Source organism: Lissotriton helveticus, chromosome 1_1 (genome assembly GCF_964261635.1).
Source record: "Lissotriton helveticus chromosome 1_1, aLisHel1.1, whole genome shotgun sequence".
NCBI lineage: Eukaryota > Metazoa > Chordata > Amphibia > Caudata > Salamandridae > Lissotriton > Lissotriton helveticus.
The window spans coordinates 1158984122-1159003682 of record NC_136057.1 but is presented as its reverse complement, the minus strand read 5'-3'; the positions used below and the strand labels follow the sequence as shown (position 1 = coordinate 1159003682).

The window sequence follows — 19561 nt, the reverse complement described above, 5'->3', positions numbered from 1 at the left end:
GTTACCACTAAAGCTATTAATATTATCACTCCTACTATTAGTGTACCTATTATACATTTAGCTCTGCGGTTCTGGGTGCCGGCTTCCATTTCGTCAGACAATATGGCTCTCTCTTATCTTGGCAAAAAGTTCTTTTCTTCTCGTTCCTTTACAGTCTCTTTTTAATCCTTTTATCTTTAGAATCCACACAACTGGAAGCTGACAACCTTCTTCGCAAAAGTCCTTTAACAGTTCAATAAAGACAACCCTAGCCCTTCTCCATCAACTCAAGGGAAGTTCCCTAATATTCTCTGCTTCCTGGGCGCTAGGTAATCTTCTTTTTCTGCTTGCTTTATTTACAAAGTCCTTTAACAGTCTACTATCAGGTTTGTGCCTGTAGCTTCAATAGCATAGTTCAGTATTTCCAAACGAAGATTGTGCTCTTCATGTGCTGTTATCGTTGTACCAAAGTCGGGGAATTGCAATTCTGAGAGAAACATGTGTTTTAACTTGCTGAGGCGGGGAGGTCTGGGGAGCATGAATGTTAGTGACCCTTCTTGTTCGACTCCGGGTACCAACAGTCGTATTTCCACGGTGACAATGGGCTCAGAACTGGACACCACCACCGCTCGGATCCTCCCGGTCTCCGGTTTCACAGACATTTGTCGCCAGATATGTCCACTCAGGTGTGGAGTATCTTCTGTTAGGCACACGCACTCTTCTTGACCTTCTTCGGTCCGGTGCTTCAGCGCCCTGAGCACCTTCTTCCGGGTCTGAGTCTTCTGATATCGGAGGAAGGGTTACCTCTGGAGTTGACCTCAGGCTAGAGCTCCTTCTTTGTGGCCAATTAGCTTCTCCACGTGCCCTTCTACTCCTTCTTCTTCTTGTCTGTTCTCGCTCTCTGTCAGACCTGTCAGTGTCTGACTCGTACTCCCAGCTACTTTCTCCTTCTGTAGCGTCTTCCGTTTCGCTGTTGTACTGACCGTCCTCAGCTTGGTCAGACTCGTTCCCTGCTTCCGCTGGCACCTCTACAGCTTGGCTAGCCCCCTCTATGGCTTCTCGGTCCTCTGCTGGACGTCTATCCGAGAGAGGAGCTGTTTCTTCCCGAGGTGCTGGAACCCTTCGCGTATGTGACGCGTGGATCCAATTGGGCAGGCCTCCCACCTTCACAGCTGTGTTCGTGATCAGGATGATCTGGAAGGGCCCACGCCAACGAATATCCAAGCAGCTTCTTCTCACATGTTTTTTCACCAGGACCCAGTCCCCAGGGTACAGGTCATGGCACGGGCCCTGGCACGATGGAACCTCGGCAGCCTGCACCTGAAGGGACACAGAACGAATGGCGTCAGACAGCCCCTTACAATAGTCCAGGATCATATCATCTGTGATATTTAACAGTGCAGTAGTTGGGACAGATGGCAGCCTCATTGCTCTCCCCATTAACACCTCATGTGGTGATAACCCCGTTCTTCTGTCTGGGGTACTACGAAGGCTCATGAGAACCAATGGCAGGGCGTCAGGCCAACTCAGGGTCGTTGAGGAACAAACTTTAGCTATTCTGGCCTTGATCGTGCCATTGATCTGCTCCACAATTCCTGAGGCTTCTGGTCGGTAACTGCAATGCAACTTCTGATCGATATTCAGAGCTGCACAAATCATTTTCACAAGCTCGCTGTTAAAATGTGTTCCCCTATCTGATTCCAAAAAGGCCGGCACCCCGAAGCGCGGAATGAGTTCCCTAAGCAGTAACTTGGCCACTGTGAGGGTGTCGCACCTACGTGTAGGGTATGCCTCAACCCATCTGGAGAACACACAAACAACCACCAGGACATAGCGGAGGCGGTTGCACCTTGGCATTTCAATGAAATCTATCTGCATTCTATTGAATGGACCTCCAGACCTTCCTATGTGGCTCAGTGCAACTGGTGTTCTTTTTCCTACGTTCAGCTGCTGACAGGTCTCACAACGCTGGCACACTGCTTCTGCTGCTATTCTAAACTTAGGATTGTACCAAGTCTGTCTAAACACTCTCAGCATAGCATCTCTCCCTAAGTGTACGGGACCATGTATGAGTCTGGCCATTGGACTCACCATCTCATTGGGCAACACTGCTCTGCCGTCTGCTGAGACCCAAAAATGGGACTCACCCATTACACATCCTGCCTTTTCCCATGTTTCTTTTTCAATATCAGGAGCATTTTCTTGCATGTTTGACAGTTCATCCCAAGTATCAACAGTTTCCAGTATCATGGCTAATTCAGTCCTTACATTTATTCCACCCACTTCCACCTCTGTGAAAGAGTACCCTTGCTCCGCGCAATACCGCGCAACTTCATCAGCATATCTATTGCCTTTCGAAACGAAGTCCTCATTTCTGGTATGTGCGGTGCACTTTACAACTGCGATACCTGCTGGGCATTGCAACGCCTCTAACAACAGGCGCACAAACTCTCCATTGCGAATGGGAGAGCCTGAAGAGGTCATGAACCCTCTTTGAGACCATAACTGCCCGTAATCATGAACTACCCCATAACCATATTGGCTGTCGGTGTATATGGTGACTCGAATTTGATTGCTTGCCAAGCAAGCACGTGTCAAGGCAACAATCTCGGCTACCTGAGCGGAGTGTACTCCTTCCAGGCACCCAGCTTCCACAACTCCAGTAATTGTACAAACAGCATAAGCTGCTCTCAACTGCCCAACTTCGTCTCTTACACATGAGCCATCGACAAAGAAAATTTCGTCTGGGTCGGTCAGTGGCTCATCTACGATGTCGGGTCTGGGTTTGGTGCATAGTTCAGTCACATCAAGGCAGTCATGGTCTGTACATTCATCATCATCCTCGATATCATTTGGGAGTGGCATCAAGGTAGCAGGGTTCAAAACAGAGCATCTCTTGAGGGTCACATTCTCTGCAGCAAGAATAACTTGCTCATATCGCGTGAGCCTGCTGTTGGTCAGATGCTGTGTTTTGGTCCTGGTCATCAACAGTTCAACAGAATGGGGCACGCACACCTCTAACGGGTGCCCCATGACGATATTTTCACATCTCTCAATGCTGACACCCGTTGCAGCAACGGATTTGAGACATCCGGGCAACGCTGCGGCTACTGGGTCTAAAGTAGCCGAGAAATAAGCAACTGGTCTACGGGCATTCCCATGGATTTGGACTAACACAGACAACGCGCAACCTTCTCTCTCACAACAGTAAAGAAAAAATGGTTTATTGTAATCAGGCATTCCCAATGCCGGAGCACGACACAGGTCCTCTCGCAGCTGTAGGAATGCCATCAAACAGTCTTTGTCCCATGGTACCGGATCGCTCACCTCCTTGTGCGTCAGTTTTTGCAAGGGCTTTGCTTTCAGTGAAAAGTTCACGATCCACTGTCGGCAATAACCCACCATCCCTAGGAACATCCTGACCTCTCTCTGTGTCTTAGGCGCATTCATTTTCATGATCGCCTCTATCCTGTCTGGTGACACCTTTCGTTTGCCTTTCTCTATTCTGTGTCCCAAGTACTGCACTTCTGTCAGGCAGTACTGCAATTTTCCCGGGGACACCTTGTGCCCATTGGCAGCTAGGTGATTTAACAAAGCAATGGAGTCCTCCCTGCAAGCTTCTTCTGTTTCTGACGCCACGAGGAGGTCGTCTATGTACTGGACCAGAACTGACTTCTGGGGCAGCACTAGACTTTCAAGATTTTTCTTCAAAAGCTGGTTAAAGATCGATGGGCTCTCTGTATACCCCTGAGGGATACGACACCATGTTAGGACGCGATTTTCCAGCTTAAATGCGAAAAGAAAATGGCTTTCTTCGTCCAGAGGGATCGAAAAGAAAGCCTGACAAAGATCGATCACAGTGAACCACTCAGCTTGGAATGGAATCTGAAACAGTATCACTGATGGATTCGGTACCACTGGACAACACGAAACGACTATGTTATTAATCTTTCGAAGGTCCTGTACTATCCGAAATTTCCCATTTGGTTTCTGCAGACCCATAATCGGGGAGTTGCATGGACTACCCACGATTTCTTTCAGTATTCCCTGTTTAATCATGGACTCGATCACGGGTTTTATGCCTGCAATCGTTTCTGGAGTCAATTTATATTGGGGTGTTCTTGGGAACTCAGCATGCGGTTTCACTACAATTTTCACTGGGTCCACCCCTTTGACCAATCCAATCTCTTCCCCAGTGAAATCCCATACTTCTGATGCCACTGTCTCTCTCAAGTCCCAGGGGAGCTCATCTACTGTCAAAGTAGGGTACAGCTCCACGCATATTCTTGAGTTTGCAACTTTGAAATCTGCGTCATCATCATTGGTCAATACCTCCACTCCCTGAGGTGTACAGTATATAGTACAATTCAATTTACACAACAGGTCTCTCCCTAGCAGACACACAGGACTTGAATCGCAAACCACAAACTGGTGCTCATCGCTGTACTTCCCTATTTTCACCTGTACCGGTTCTGTCAATTGGCTGGTTATTCTCCTGTTTGCGACCCCTACCACTTGTATGGTCTCTCCAGACATGGGCAGGTCTGGAACTGCAGCTGATCTGATCGTGGATCTAGTGGCTCCTGTGTCCACCAGAAATGTCGTAGGGCACCCTGCTACTTCTGCTTCCACATAGGGTCCCCTCTGGTCCACCTCCAAGGCTGCCCCGAGGGTGCAGTCTTCTCTTTCCACTCTCTGTCCGGTTAATGGGTCCACATAATAGCACTCTTCCCCTTCTACAAACAGGGGCATTTGTCTATAGGTCTTACCCATAGTCCCTACTCGAGGAGGTTGCGGGAACTGGGCTCGGGGAGGAGCCCCCCCCCCTTTGAGCACCTTTCCTTGGTATGGCGTCACCCCTCTTGTAGGCGCGCTCTGGACCTCTTCCTCCTCTATCTCCTGTTCTCCTATCTCTACATTGTAGGGACACTCGCGTTTCCAATGCCCCACCTCGTTACACTGGTGGCACCTAGTCGTTTTCTTCAAGGCAGCTATATCTATTCTGGGTCTAAAGGTGGAACTCTCCTCATTGCCCTTGTTCTGACTGTACTGCTTCTTTCCTCCTGTACCTGTTCCTTGCTGCTGTTGCTGTTGTCCCCCCTTCCCTGCTGCCTGCATCTGTACCACCATCAACTTCTCTTTTAGTTTCTTAGCCTTGGAGTCTATCTCATCACAGCAGTACCTGGCATATCTCAGTATTTCGTCTAGGGGTTTACTTTGCCAACAAATCGAGTGTTGCTGTATCATTAAACTAATATCCGGTCTCAGTCCCAGGACGAACTTGGACACAAATTGCCCTATGTCTTTTGGATCCATTACATCCAAGCCGCTATACTGTTTAAACGCCTTCAGCAATCTCTCGTAATATTCGTGGACTGTCTCTTTGGGTTCCTGTCTTGTTCGGTCTATTCTGACCCAATCTATGTCTTGCATTGGCACTTTCTCTTTCAGCCAAGTCATCACTCTCTCGAATTTTGCCATCACAATCTCGGACGGCCCATTAGTCTTAGCATCTCTCTCTGGCTCCGTTGTGGGCCACTCAGCGCTAACCTTGCATGCTGTCCACAGATCTCCTGGTACTACAATGTCAAACAGCGTGTTCAGATCTATCCATAGGACCTTTGAGATTTTTACAAATCTCTCCACTTGCTTGTACCACTCCACTGGGTTTTCCCGCAATTTGGGGAAGGAGGTGGTAAAAGCAGCTAAATCTCCCCTACTCCAAGGGACATGTACATAGTTCCCATTTGCGACTTCACGCAAAGGGTAAGCTTCTATTCCCTGCTGTCCTCCTGGTGTCATACCAAGCGTGCTTCTCCTGCCGGTCCCTTTCTTGGACCACCTCTCTTCCCACTTATCTAGTGCCCTCCATGTCCTTATTCCAGCAATCAGTTCCCTTATGTGCGTTTTCAGCCCAATCGTTCTCCTCTCATCTAGGTCTCGATCTGTATAATGTAGCCTGTGGTTACCCTGTAATGCTTTGGTTCTTGACAAGTCCACCATATATTTGCCTGCTAGTTCGACTAACTTCTCATGGACTGCTCTCGCTTTTCGAGTAATGTCCTTTGCCATATACAATATTTCATCCTGTTCATACATTTCCATTCTTTCTAAAGGCAGGGTACCATCTACCATGTCATCCAGGTCTGACCTTAAACTGGCGACATCGAGTCTCTTGGCTTTTATCTCAGCTCGCAATATGTCTTTCGAAGGGGGCTCACTGGTCTCCCTACCATCCCAACTTCGAGCTCTACGTTTGGGCTCGGGAGAGTTAATGGGTGCCCTCCCTTGCTCCCATCTCTCCAGGTCCCATGCTCGGCCATCCGATCTTGGAAGGTGATGGAACACGGGCCTGTTACCCCTACTCTTGCTCTGCCCACTCTCTTCTTCTTCTCTCCTCTCACCGCACACCTCTCTGTTATTTTCCCTCTGGTCGCTACTCTCCCTTTGCCTAGTATCTCTCAGTATCTGATACGATCCTTCCTGATTCCCCATATTCCCTGGGCTGCGCTCATTTCCGTCATCACAGGGACTATGGTGCGACCTCTCACAACTCCCATTCAGTTCTCTGGTGCCGGGCACACAGTGTGGACACTTAAAGCTGTTTCTGTACTCTTGCGCTCTCCTCTCCCCTTCACTGAGTATTGGGCGCGCCACCCCTCCACTCCCGGGGCCCCCGTTTTCCAGGTCTGTTCTATCTCCTCTCCGGGCCCAATGGGTGACTCCCCTACTATCTCTCTCTCTACAGTCCCACTCCGGGCTGCTCTCCCCAGCCCCGCAGTGAGTCCGAGCTCGGCTGTCCTGACTTTCCCTTTCAGCTTCCGCAGCTATGATGCTCTTTTGAGCCTCCACTGCCTCATCCCACTGTTTCATGTACTCATTTAGCTCTTGAAAGGATTTTCGTCCAGATCCCCTCAGATCCACTGGCCATCTAGGGCCCCCGGGATCCCCTCCTGGATCCCCTGCTGTGTGCATCGGGGTGCTCCACTCTCTGGGTATCGGCATCTGACTTGGGGAATTAATCGTATCGTTCCTCCTTGCCGTCCCTGCTCTTTCTCTGTCTTTCCGTACCCGTTCTTCCCCTCTTGCTCTCTCTTGGTCATATATCGATATTATAGGACCTATGGTAACAGGTACCTGTAGTGCATCTGGTAATGCGTAGGATGTGGCGCTCTCCGTTTCCGGCGCTCTTTGTACCACAAACCTCCCGACTACCTGTTGCACCTGACTAGGCTGGGACAGCTCTTTCTTTGCCTCAGGATCCCACTCTGAACTTGGAAGCGGTCCATGCTCTCCTGCATTGCCCCCCTTTTCTCTTTCACTATGCTCGACCTCTCCCCCTGCCCTATTATACGGGGGTGGCCTGTCTGTCAATAATCTGTTTATCAGGCTATCCTCTGTTTCGCTCTCATCATCTTCTTCTAGGGGGCTTTTATTTACGGGCACCTCTAACACTGGGTACAGTTTATTTACTTCCATGTTATGCACTCTCCATCTTTTAGCATCCGCATCCCACCTGGCATCCTGCACTGCCCTTACCGATCGTTTCACCCTTTCTTGTCGTCTGTTCATATTCTTTTCATGCGCTGCCCTAATCCATGCATCAAGAGCTTCAAACTGGGTCGGTCTAGGCAAGGGTCTCATTGAGGTCATGACTGATTTTAATCGATGTAACACCTCTAATCTGAACGTCCCGTACTTCGGGAACGTCAGTTCCTCATTTCCTTCCGTAATCTTACTCCACTCTGAAATCCAAAGGATCGTATGCAGCCCAACATTCACTGCCATATAACGAGCCGGCGTACCCTCCGGCGGGGCTTCTTCCCCTTCATACGATCCCTGCTTCTCTTTTTTAAACACCGCTCTCAGCCATTTAAAACACTTCATAATTATGCGCACAATATCCAGCCTCGCTACTCTGTTTACTTCCTGATGACAATCCACCAATCCTGTCGCGGCTTTGCTAACTTGGCCTATCGCAGCGCGGTCTTTCTCCGGTCGGCCAATCACGTCGCGACCCTGTCTGACGTCTTTGCTAGCTGGCCTATCACAGCGCGGTCTTTCTCCGGTCGGCCAATCACGTCGCGACACTTTCTGACGTCACTTTTCTCCGCTTCGCAGCAGCACCCCTCCTTTCTCAACTCGTCTCCCGGTTATGCATGCGTCCCATTCATACACCGAAAAATGACTACTTCCGACCAAGCGGTCACTTCTCTCGACTGTACGTCCACAGTCTATATGTAATTGTCAACACAACTGACGAAATGTCTATCGTCTCTCTGATAGGTTGCTTACACACACAGTAACTTCCGACCAGCGTCCGTTACTCACGCACTCACTCTTACGGTCCCCCTATCTCGGTCTTTCGGGTGATCAATGGTACCTCATGACCCCCTTCACACTAGTTGACAATTACTCTGGGTGTCCGATACACCCGAACCACTTAAGCTCTCCTTGAACTTAAGATTTCCACCGGTTGCGCGCGCTCACAACCTGTTCCACAGTCACTCTACAGACATTCAACTCCGCCAGACATTACAACATAGATACAATACAAAACACCGCAATCTAACACGCATAACCCTTTATACTCACTCTCGACCGATACTGCTGCTTTTTCTGTCTCACGTCATCCGGATCTTCTTCAGCGAGCGGTTCTTCCGATCATCGATCTCTAGGGGCCTTGGGGTAAGCTAACCTGGCCTAGGTCACCGTCCTCAAGAAGGCAACCATCCTCTATAGCTACCAACTGAAAGGGCGAGATTTTGATCGATACCTTATATCTATTGATCTAAACCTCGATCTGGTCGACTGAACCTTTGTTGCCTGTCTTTGAGGAAGAAAGTACATCCATTTCCAAGTTAGTTCACCCAATAAAGGACTCTGCTCCCAAAGATCACAAACAACTTCTAGCTTTCAAAAGTTTATTGTAAGGATATGATAAGCTGCAAATACAGGCATCTCAGAATGAGATTCACGAGATACACAGGTCCAATTACATACATGTGCTCTCGGAAAGCCCTCAGACGAGCAACGGAAATCACTAACACAAGTTCTAAGAATAATAAAGCTATCAGCATTGACGCATATCTCTCCTTCATTTAAGTTGGAGGAAAACGCACAGGTTAGGCTGTCCCTACCCTGCTCTAGATGGTATCCCTACTTAACCAAGTCCCAACCTAACAAAGGTGTCAGCAGTGAATGACCCCCAAGGGAAGTCACTCACTCTAAGTCTCTTGGTGAAAACCTATAGTTCTCCAGTCATGACCCCTCTCTGCCTACCCATCCGCTCTCTAAAGGGTCCTCAGGTATCTGCTCTAACTCCACCCAGGGGTGCTGTCCCTAATACAAAACAGTCAACAACATTTGAGACGCCCCTTGCGAGACGCCCCTCACGTGGTGTAGCTTCTGGCTTTTTCCATGCTGCTTTGTGTTGGGCCTCATACGTTAGAGTTGACCTTGCTTCTCAGACTCTTCTCCGGCCCGCTGATACCCCTTAAACATTCCGGAACCCTCCTCCATGTCTGGGCCGTCTACTGAACAGACCTCTATTCATTCATTTATAATTGGATCCCCCCTTTCCTTGCAGACAGACATCTGCAGCCAAGAACCCAACTCTCATAGACTTCCAAAAAGGCTTGCAACATTTCTTGGCCCAGACATGTACGTGTAAATCAATGTTAAAACATTTCAGGCCTACAATATTTCTCATCATGATTATAGCATTCAACTTCTTCATTAATTAAAGCATGTTAATACTCTTATTCTATTATTCAGTAAACATCTCTAAAAATCATGGCCCATTTAATGCAATGACCAAAACATTAATACAATCTATGTCGTGAAAAGAAACACCTTCCCTTTTAGCTCTGGCCCTGAGGCCTACCACATTCTGCGTTTAACCACATACCATCTTACATTTTAACAGCTACACGACATGGATTCAGAAATAATCACATCTACTAAAATCATATAGTGTCACACATTTCTGTATTAGTTCCACTTCTACTTAAATCTCTACATTAGCTATACATTCAGAATATAATTACAGATACTATTAGCACTCATGGCATTTCTCCTCATGATTTGTGCTTACTACAGGTAAGTGTGACGTACTCATACATTTAGGTCAGTTTGCGCTCTCTCATGAGCCCTGACAGTACGAACTTCCCTGTTAATTTATCAATTTTAAGAGTACAGCACAGTGCACACACTGTTCTGCACAGCTGTGACGGAGACTGGTTCCACCTTATTCATATTTATTTACTCAAGAGTCTCTCCAACTCTACAATGTCTTTCGGGTGTGGCCAAAAAGTGTGTGTGCGGGGGGGGGGGGGGGGGGGGGGACGGACTAAAGAGATACATATTCCATTATAGCAGAGTACTTAATGTGCATTGATAACACAATTGATTTTCAAGACAAATCAAGTTTAACGTGTTCATGAATATGTACAGTATTGTTATGAAATGCAAAGTAATCTTACCTTTATGGTAACATTTCCTTTTGTTATTTTTCTCATATTAAAGCCAACAGTTGGAATCATGTCTTCGGTGAACTGTCCAGACTACAATAAAAATAAAAGAAACAAGCCATCACCATACCAGAAAGAATATGCACTAAAATCTTAACAAGTAAATGTTCCCAGAATCATCCTATTAAAAACAAAAATAAAACAAGCATTTGCAATGCAATAGGTCTTGCATTAGGAACGTTTGAGCTATTGGTATTGTAAATGACACATTTTTTATTTATGTGTTAGTTTTGAAAATAGCGAAATTAATAGCTTTGTCATTTACAATGCCAATAGTTATACCTTTCGCAAATGTGACACCTATAGCATTTGTAATGCAATATGTGTTGTATTTACGTGACTTAGATGTATTGATATTACAAATAACAGTGGCTTTTATTTTTTTTTAATAATTAATACTTAAATAAAAGGTATTGTAATTTATAATGGCAATAGCTTAAACTTTTGTAAATAACTTTAGTGAAGATTATGTTCAGTGTATTTATTGTGACGAAAATCCAATAACAGAAGTGAAATATTAACATCTTTTTGTGACATTTGTAATAAAGCTTGAAACATTGAGAGAACATATTTGAACCAGTTGTTGTTGAATGGTTGCACAGATTGATGCTGTGATAGCGCAGAGTAATGTTGTGGTGGCGACGAGTGATGCTGTGGCGTTCAGTGATGCTGTGGTAGCGCATAGTGATGTTGTGGTACCTCTGAGTGATGTTGTGGTACCTCTGAGTGATGCTGTGGTACCTCTGAGTGATGCTGTGGAGGCCCTGGGTGAGTGAAGCTGTGGAGGCCCTGAGTGAGTGATGCTGTGGAGGCCCTGGGTGAGTGATGCTGTGGAGGCCCTGAGTGATGCTGTGGAGGCCCTGAGTGATGCTGTGGAGGCCCTGAGTGATGCTGTGGAGGCCCTGAGTGATGCTGTGGAGGCCCTGAGTGAGGCTGTGGAGGCCCTGAGTGAGGCTGTGGAGGCCCTGAGTGAGGCTGTGGAGGCCCTGAGTGAGGCTGTGGAGGCCCTGAGTGAGGCTGTGGAGGCCCTGAGTGAGGCTGTGGAGGCCCTGAGTGAGGCTGTGGAGGCCCTGAGTGAGGCTGTGGAGGCCTTGAGTGATGCTGTGGAGGCCCTGTGTGATGCTGCGGTGGCGCATAATGATGCTGCGGTAGCGCATAGTGATGCTGTGGTGTTCCAGAGTGATGCTGTGGTGGTGCTGAGTGGTGCTGTGGTGGTGCTGAGTGGTGCTGTGGTGGTGCTGTGGTGGTGCTGTGGTGGTGCTGTGGGGGTGCTGTGGGGGTGCTGTGGGGGTGCTGTGGGGGTGCTGTGGGGGTGCTGTGGGGGTGCTGAGTGATGCTGTGGTGGTGCTGAGTGATGCTGTGGTGGTGCTGAGTGATGCTGTGGTGGTGCTGAGTGATAATGTAGTGGTGCTGAGTGGTGCTGTGGTGGCGCTGAGTGATGCTGTGGTGGTGTTGAGTGGTGCAGTGGTGAGAATGGGGTAAAGGGTGGAGGGAATTAAGAGGATTCAGAGACCCAGGAGGAGGAGGGAGCTGGAGAGGCGCGGAAAAGAGGAGCATGGAGGGAAGGGAGAAGAAAAGTATGTTAATGGGGAGGAGACATGAGAGACGCAAAGAAATAGAAGAGGGCAGTAAAGAACAAATAGAAGAGAAGAGAAAATAGAACAGGAGAGTGGAGACAGCATATAGGGGTAAGGAGTGGAGGGAGGAAGGAAGGAAATTGAAGCAATAAAAGGTTTGTGAAGGCAGGAGTGCAGATGGCAGAGGGGGAAGAGTTGAAATGGAAAGGAAGGGGAGAACAGGAGAGGGGTAACGTATGCGAGGGACAGTGTAAAATATGAGAGGAGAGAGAGAAACAAGGAGGTGAAGAGAGAAGAAACTGTGAGTGGAGGTACCCCAGAGAGAGAAGGGGAGGATGGGGCAGAGAAAAGGGGAGTAAAACGACCTATGGATGAAATAAGGAGAGGATGGGCATGGGGAGAGAAGGATGGAATACCTGGAGAGGGAACAGGTGGAGAGTGGGTCATCTAAAAAGGAGAGAGTGCAGGAAGAGAAGAGAAGTAAAACATCAGAAAAGAGGATGTGAGATGTAGGGGAGAAGATGATGTAATTATAGAAGGGTAGAATGAAAGCAAGGGCTGCCAAGGGAGAGAAGTAAATGCAAGGGTGGCTAGAGCGTAAAGATCGCCCATGATATGTTGCTGCTCTCTGTTGGCTTCTGTCAAAGACATGTTGCCTGTTATGTTATGTTTTGGCTGGTTATGTTAGTTTGCTGCTCTCGGTATTATGCTAGGTAACTGACTATTTGGCTTGTTTGTACATCTTTTTAGCACACCTTGCTTTGTTTCTGTGACTTAAAAATAATCAGGATTCGTATGGCATTTTATTTGCGGGCTTCGCTTTCGTTTGGGCTCTGCGTCGGTCGGCAGTCCAGTATTCATGAATGAGCGCTTGTAGCGTGTCAGAGACCATGTCCTTACTTTATGTTTACGCCATCTTTGCAAACGCTTCTTACATTTCAAGGAATGCATGCTGTTAGTGTCTATTGAAAGTATGAGAATGAAACCGATGAGCATTGACCCAAAACACACAAGTACCAGCCAGCTGCCAGTGCGTTTCCTTCAAACAAAATAGTTTGACTTGGACGGTAGAGAAGGCGTATGGCGTGTTTGCTCCTAAATAGGCGGAGTTGGAGCGGCGCTGAAGCCGGGGTTGAAAAGGTGGCCGCAATGTACGTAATGAAAAAGACAAAAAGAGGCAAGCAACTAAACATTAAATATAATTAGCAGCGTTTCACAAGGTTTATGGGTCGTTTTTTTAACAATATTTACACATCGAACCGTTCTATAAAGTGCAGGTCGTCACATCGTTTGATTTCTGGTTCAGATAGTTGAATGATTAATTTAAAATCATAATAGACTTAATTTCGGAATTCTAATTTGCCTTTTTATGGTAAAAGAGCAATGGATGTTAAGGTACAACAAATACCCAGCATTGGCAAGGAGCATCCAGGAGGGGGCTCTCTAGCTTCATGGAAATAAGTCGTCACCCACTTTACATTGTGTGCAGCATGTGGTACAGAAAACAGTGCGCTAGAGGAACAAGACGTGCGCGTGACGAAAACAGCCGTGAGGCGGGACTTTCATTTCCTGCTGGAAACTCGCGCCCACGGAGAGGCTGACTAGGAGAGGAGCAGTGGTGACGCGGGGCTCCCATGCCCGAGGGAGAGCCCCGCGGTGGCGGCTGAAGTCCGGAGTTGCGCCGATGCGGTAAGTGGGGCTTAGTTGTAGTGTGGGGATGGGGGGTGTGCGCGTGTGTGGGTGTAGCTGTGTGTGTGTGTGTATGTATGTATGTATGTGTGACTGTGTGTCTGTTAGCTGTGCGTGTGTATATGTGGGTCAGGGGGGGTGGGTGCGTGCGTGGCTGTGTGTGCGTGAGCCCCTGGGGGGGATGCGTGTGTGTGTGTGCCTGCCTGCGTGTGTGTGTGTGTGTGTGTGTGTGCCTGCCTGCGTGAGCATGTGTGTGTTTGCGCACCTAAGGGAATCTGAGGCAGGGGATGTGCACGGCGCCGGCCTGGACGTGCGCGTCCACAGACACCAATTGCTGCGCGTGCCCGACCCCTGTCTCAGATTCCCAGGAGACGGGCGACATAAGTTGTCGAGCTGGACGCAATGCTTCGCATTCCTATCTCCAGCTCGACCTAAAAAGGAGATGAGTCAGAACTAAATCCATGTCTATCCAATAAAGACAATGTGCTTTAATCACAGCGCTCTGCTCAAGAGTGCTAAAACATGGGCTAGGATTAACAGACTGGCATCTGAGGGAATTTGACCTTTCCTTCACAATCAAGTCCAGCAAAAATGAATTGGATTGCTGGTATTATCCTGTAGCAAAAGCCATGTGGCTTTCGAAAGGGGGTCCTCTCTCCCACATTTGCTTCTATATCCACCTACAAGCTCCCCTTGGCACGTTCTTATAATTAACAGGTGTACTCTAAAATGTATGCCAACAAAATCCAGAATCACTTCAGTTTGTAGAAAAGATTTAAAGTTACCAAGTGCTTAAACCACATTCACCACTGGATGAACAAGAGCTTCGAATCAATACCAAGTCTTGTGCAGGGAGGGCATTCCTGAAGGGCTCAATTTCAACGCATCTTCAAGCGTAGGTCGTTGGAATCATCTTCGACTTATCCACTGCATTGATGTGTAGGCTGCATATGTGGTTTCAGGGTGTCAACTTTCAATTTGAACTCTTACCAACATTTTTCAATTCTTCCAGACTGATTATTCAACATAGCCGATATGTGTGCCTTGGTATTAGTGCGTTCAGACTACAGTAAAGTGACTTCTATCAACCTTTTACAAAATCTCATCACCATGCTACTAAGATTACTGAATATGGTGGTGTGAATGTGCTTGCACTTACGTATAAGTGATCACATGAAGCCTGCTCTGAACAGAATCGAGCTTAAGATTCTTTGCAATATACAGAAGCTTATTAGAGCAAAAGCTCCAGTCAACATCAAAATATGGCACTAATATATATATATATATATATATCACAGGCAGGAACGTATGATTGGCATCCTCCTTCTGGTCTAACAATAATCCTTCAGCAGACTGAATCATAGAGATGGAAGTGTGTGGACCAAGGCTTGAAACTCAGGAAAACTAGTGGCTGTCAGCACCGCTCTGCATCAAAATATATTCAACTTAGAAATCCTGTAAAATCCAGTTGTTTACCAAAGCTTTCGATTAGGCATCCACCACAAAGGGAAGTGACCAAAGAATGCTGGATACAACACCAACTTCATTGTTCCCATCACAAATGTTTTCCATCAAAGCACTTTGAATTGGCAAATCCTAAATAAATACATCAAATGTGTGATGAAGAAATAGGAATATAGGTCCCAACTAGTTTGAGCTTTCTAAAACCTATATTACTTAACATTAACAGTCCACTAAATACATCAAATGAGAATATAGTTTAAAAACGCAAGAAGAAACCCAACCTGGTCAAGCTCCAGTTTCGCTACTGGCCCATCCCTTTACTTATTACTGTGTTTGTTCCTCTGCTTGGGAAACCATTAACTTAGCACAACCTATACTTTTGAACTGACCAAATGGCTCGTGAGCACTTACATCCATGGTTTCCCAACATCAGCATGCTTCAATACTGGAATGCTTTTGCAAAAGTGAGCATATAGAGTCACAAAGGGGTGAAATTAGGTGGGGGGGGGCTTCCCACTGCTCCCCTGTATGTAGGTATATGTATATGTGATATTTCCATAGACTTAAGCAGGATGCACAAGGGCAGTAGCTCAAGAAGTCTCACAACCATCAGGTATGGAACATGTTCTTGGTTCCGAAACATCATGGTCATAGCCTGAATATTCCAGGCTAGCCATGGGGCAGACACATCCTTTGACGCAACTGTACCCTGGATAACCTCTCTGAAAGGAATTCCCTGTATAGGTAGAAGGAAGGATTTTTGGTTTGCTGATCAAGTGTGAACCCAGCACCTGCAGGTGTTTAAGACTAGATAATGTGAGCTCACCTTCAGAAGTAACTTTGAGGTTTAGAAATATGGGTATCCCTACCTTTGAAGGGGGCTTTGAAAACTGGCATGACCACTGTGCATGCCCGAAGGGCTGACATAAGGCCAAACGATAGGCTGGTGAATGAAAATGTCCTGACCGCCCCCAAATGGTAGGTTAACACAAGGAAGTAAACCTCTGCAAGTCTAACGAAACCATTTAGTCTTTAGAGTCAAAGTCCTACAGAACCTGGATCAACATCATCAATTTGAATTTTGTTTTCCTTGAGGAAGGCATTGAACACTGTGATGTCCAAGATTAGGCTCAGTACCCTCTTCACCTTGGACCCCAGTCCGATTCCACTCTTGGCAAGCAACATCTGTACCTCCCTGGAAATAATATCGGCATGATCACCATTGTTTGGATAAAACCTGGGGATTGCAGGGAGGAAAAGTTAGGCAAGAGAGAGGGTTACCAAACAGAACATTCTGAAGTATTCACTGGTCTGAAGTAATCATGCGCCTGCCAGAAAAGCAATAAGGAATCCTTCCACCTAATGTCCTCAGATGGCAACCCAGACAAGGACCTAAAAACAGCTTGGTGGTGGCAGCAGGTAAAGGAAAGAAGGTCGACTGCTACTTTTGCTGATGGATTTGTCCTGAACCATCACTCTGCCCATGGAGGCATGAAAGGGCTTAGCTGGCTGCATGACGGGCTGTGAGGGCTGCCTCTGGTGGTACACAAGATCCCTCGAGTATTCTCAAACTTTCAGATGCTGCTGGTGGAATTGGTGAGCCTGGGAAAAAAGTGGTCCCGGTGAAAGCGTCATAGCCCTGTTTTCTTTAAAGAGCTCACCAAACAGCCTGGCTTCATCAAAGGGCTCATCCATTAGAGACGCCTGGTAGTCCCTGAAAAACTGAGTGGCACGGGCATCCAAAGGTGGGACCAGTTCACAACCCTGTTACCCGCTTCCCAAGCAATACAATATGTAGTCTCCAGGACAATATCAAAATATTCTTTACAACTTTGACGTCTTGCAAAGCCTGGATTATAGAGTTCTGGAAAGCCTCAAGCAGGGTGGGCAAAATCACTCGCCATGTACCAAGCGGCATGGAGATAGCAACTCAAGTGGCACTCAAGGATTAGGGTGCCAAGCCTACTCGCTAGCTTGGGGATGCTCTGTGTTGGTCTGGGCCAAGGCGGAGAGTATTGCATTACATAGAGAAGACACGTTAGGCCTTTGCAAAATCCCTATAGCAGCCAACTGGGACGCCATTCTGCACGATTCAAGTTGCAATCAGACACAGATTTGCCAGATACCGTAAACACCACAGAGAGGACGGAGAAGACATAGATGAGGGAGTATTGCTGAGTTCGGGGCGCGGTGTGCACCTCTCACCACTGATATAGTATCCAAAGCCAGAAGCTCTGAAACTGTAAGCTATATTCACACTTATTATGCTCTGGGGCAAAGGACACACTAGTTAGGCTCAGTTTCTCCTGTTATCACTACTTTGTCCTGTTCATTATTTCCTGCCTCCCACTGCTAAAACATTGGACTGGGACTAATGCTCTACTATTAACACATGGGAATGCCCCTAGGCATGGCAACTACCACCGATTGCTACATATCACTGGCCAGAGTGCATACGGTGCGCCCAGTCTACTGGCTACAGTTAATGTACTCATCACTGAGTATGTAGACCTCATTCTATTTAGTTTATGAATATGTATTGCATAACCAGGACTGTAACTATCAATGCACACTCAAAGCTTGCAACGTAGCTGTTTGAACCTGTTACCGGAAGAAAAAACAAAAAAAAAATATCAGGTTGCCAAGCCTAGTCAAAGTGAATGCTTATCCATATTGTCCATTTTCTTAGTCTCATTGTCCAACGGTGGAGTGGTAAGTGCATTTGAATGAATTTTACTTGCACAATATTGAACTATAAGGCTTTCTGGATTTGGATGCTTTCTCAAGAAGTTTGAATCACTTGGTGCAGTTCTAGATCACCAAGAAATGAGGGACACACTGGGGCCGGCAGAGCAAGATCTGGACCAAATGGCCATGAGGTACCCAGTCAGGGCTTCACCAAATGGAAACAAGGGCTTCAAAGTCCAAACACCAAGCTGCAAGATCTTGATCAAAAGATTAGCCTACGTTTCCTATATAAATCCAACACCTATTGGGCTCTGCATTCCACCAACGCAAACTATGCACTTTCCTAATTTTGGGTCCCTACGGGTTCATTTGTTTCTGGGGCACTGTCTAAGACACTGCCATTTTACAAGTCAGCTATAAACCAGCATCAGAATAATGATCTGGCAGCAAGTTGCCCAGTTCCTCATTGTTGTCTTCATTATGAGAGACAAGCTCAAGTCTTTGAAGAGCATTGGATTGAAGTCAGAGCTAAAGAGGGCCTCTATCATCCTGAAAGGAAAGTGGACAGGAGAGTCACCCTCAACCTAAGATTGTCTCATGGTAATCATGTAGCACACCATGTGTGGCGCCCTAGCTGGTGTCAGCTCCACATTAGATAATGGAAGGGTAGTGGAATCCAGAACCAGTGCTTCTGGTCCCAGGACGGATACTGAAATGTATGGAGACTGAGGCAAGAGGATTAAGGCGTGGATCTTCAACTGAGACACAGCCGAATAATGAAAGTTACAACAGCATGGCAAGACAGTGGAGAGCGACCGCTGGCCCTTTGAACACCATGGTAGCGCAAGGTAGTATTCCCTCTCTGGCAATGCTTCAGGATTCAGGTGTCCCGATATTAGGGAACTGAAGTAGTCCACTAATGATGAGCCCCCACTTAGGGCCATAAGGTCCTTCACTGTCTGTTGGAAGGTAGGACCCGATTTCATGGTTACCCTCACTTTTTGCCTGGTGTCAGTATGTTTTGACTGTAGTTTGCTGGGATCCTGCTAACCAGGACCCCAGCATCTGTGCTCTCTCTCCCAAATGGCTTCTGTAAGTACACGTGTACCTTCACAACTGGCTCCTGGTTTACCCTTATAAGTCCTCAGTATATGGTACTAAGGTGCCCAGGGAATAGGTACACCGGGGGTCCCCCATGGGCTGCAGCATTTATTGTGCCATCAATGGGAAGAAATTGCAGCCTGAGTGGGGTGGTGTCTAGGTTTCCTTACATCTGATGTCACTGCACTTAAAACTTATAAGTTCCCCCTATGGAAGGCCCTTCAGGCCTGAGCTCAGGGTGCTTGGCTATAAGTGTGAGGGTGCCACTGCATGAGCAAGACACCCCTACACACCTCTGAGTCGATTCTCCAGGGCTTGTAAGTGCAGTCAGCCATTTTAAGACATATGGTGAGCATCAGTCATTATGAGATGTCTAACTATATAATGGCTGCGCGGGACCTGGTCATGTTTGGTATCAAACATGTTGGAGTCATGCCCAAACACCGATTTCGGTGTTGGAGGTATGATCCCATGTACTGGGGAGCCCCTTGTACTCCTGGTTACAGCCTTTCAGGGTCTGCCAGCAAGCTA

At 47.2% G+C, this 19561-nt stretch overlaps 1 protein-coding gene across 1 annotated transcript in view; it reads right to left on the bottom strand.

Annotated features, from left to right (window-relative positions):
- Positions 1–19561, bottom strand: part of LOC144821909 (ADP-ribosylation factor-like protein 8B-A) — a 271189-nt gene that overhangs the window by 170395 nt on the left and 81233 nt on the right. Inside the window, exon 2 of the mRNA XM_078679061.1 lies at positions 10464–10544. Coding sequence (XP_078535187.1) covers positions 10464–10544 — 81 coding nt within the window. The remainder of the gene's footprint in view (positions 1–10463; positions 10545–19561) is intronic.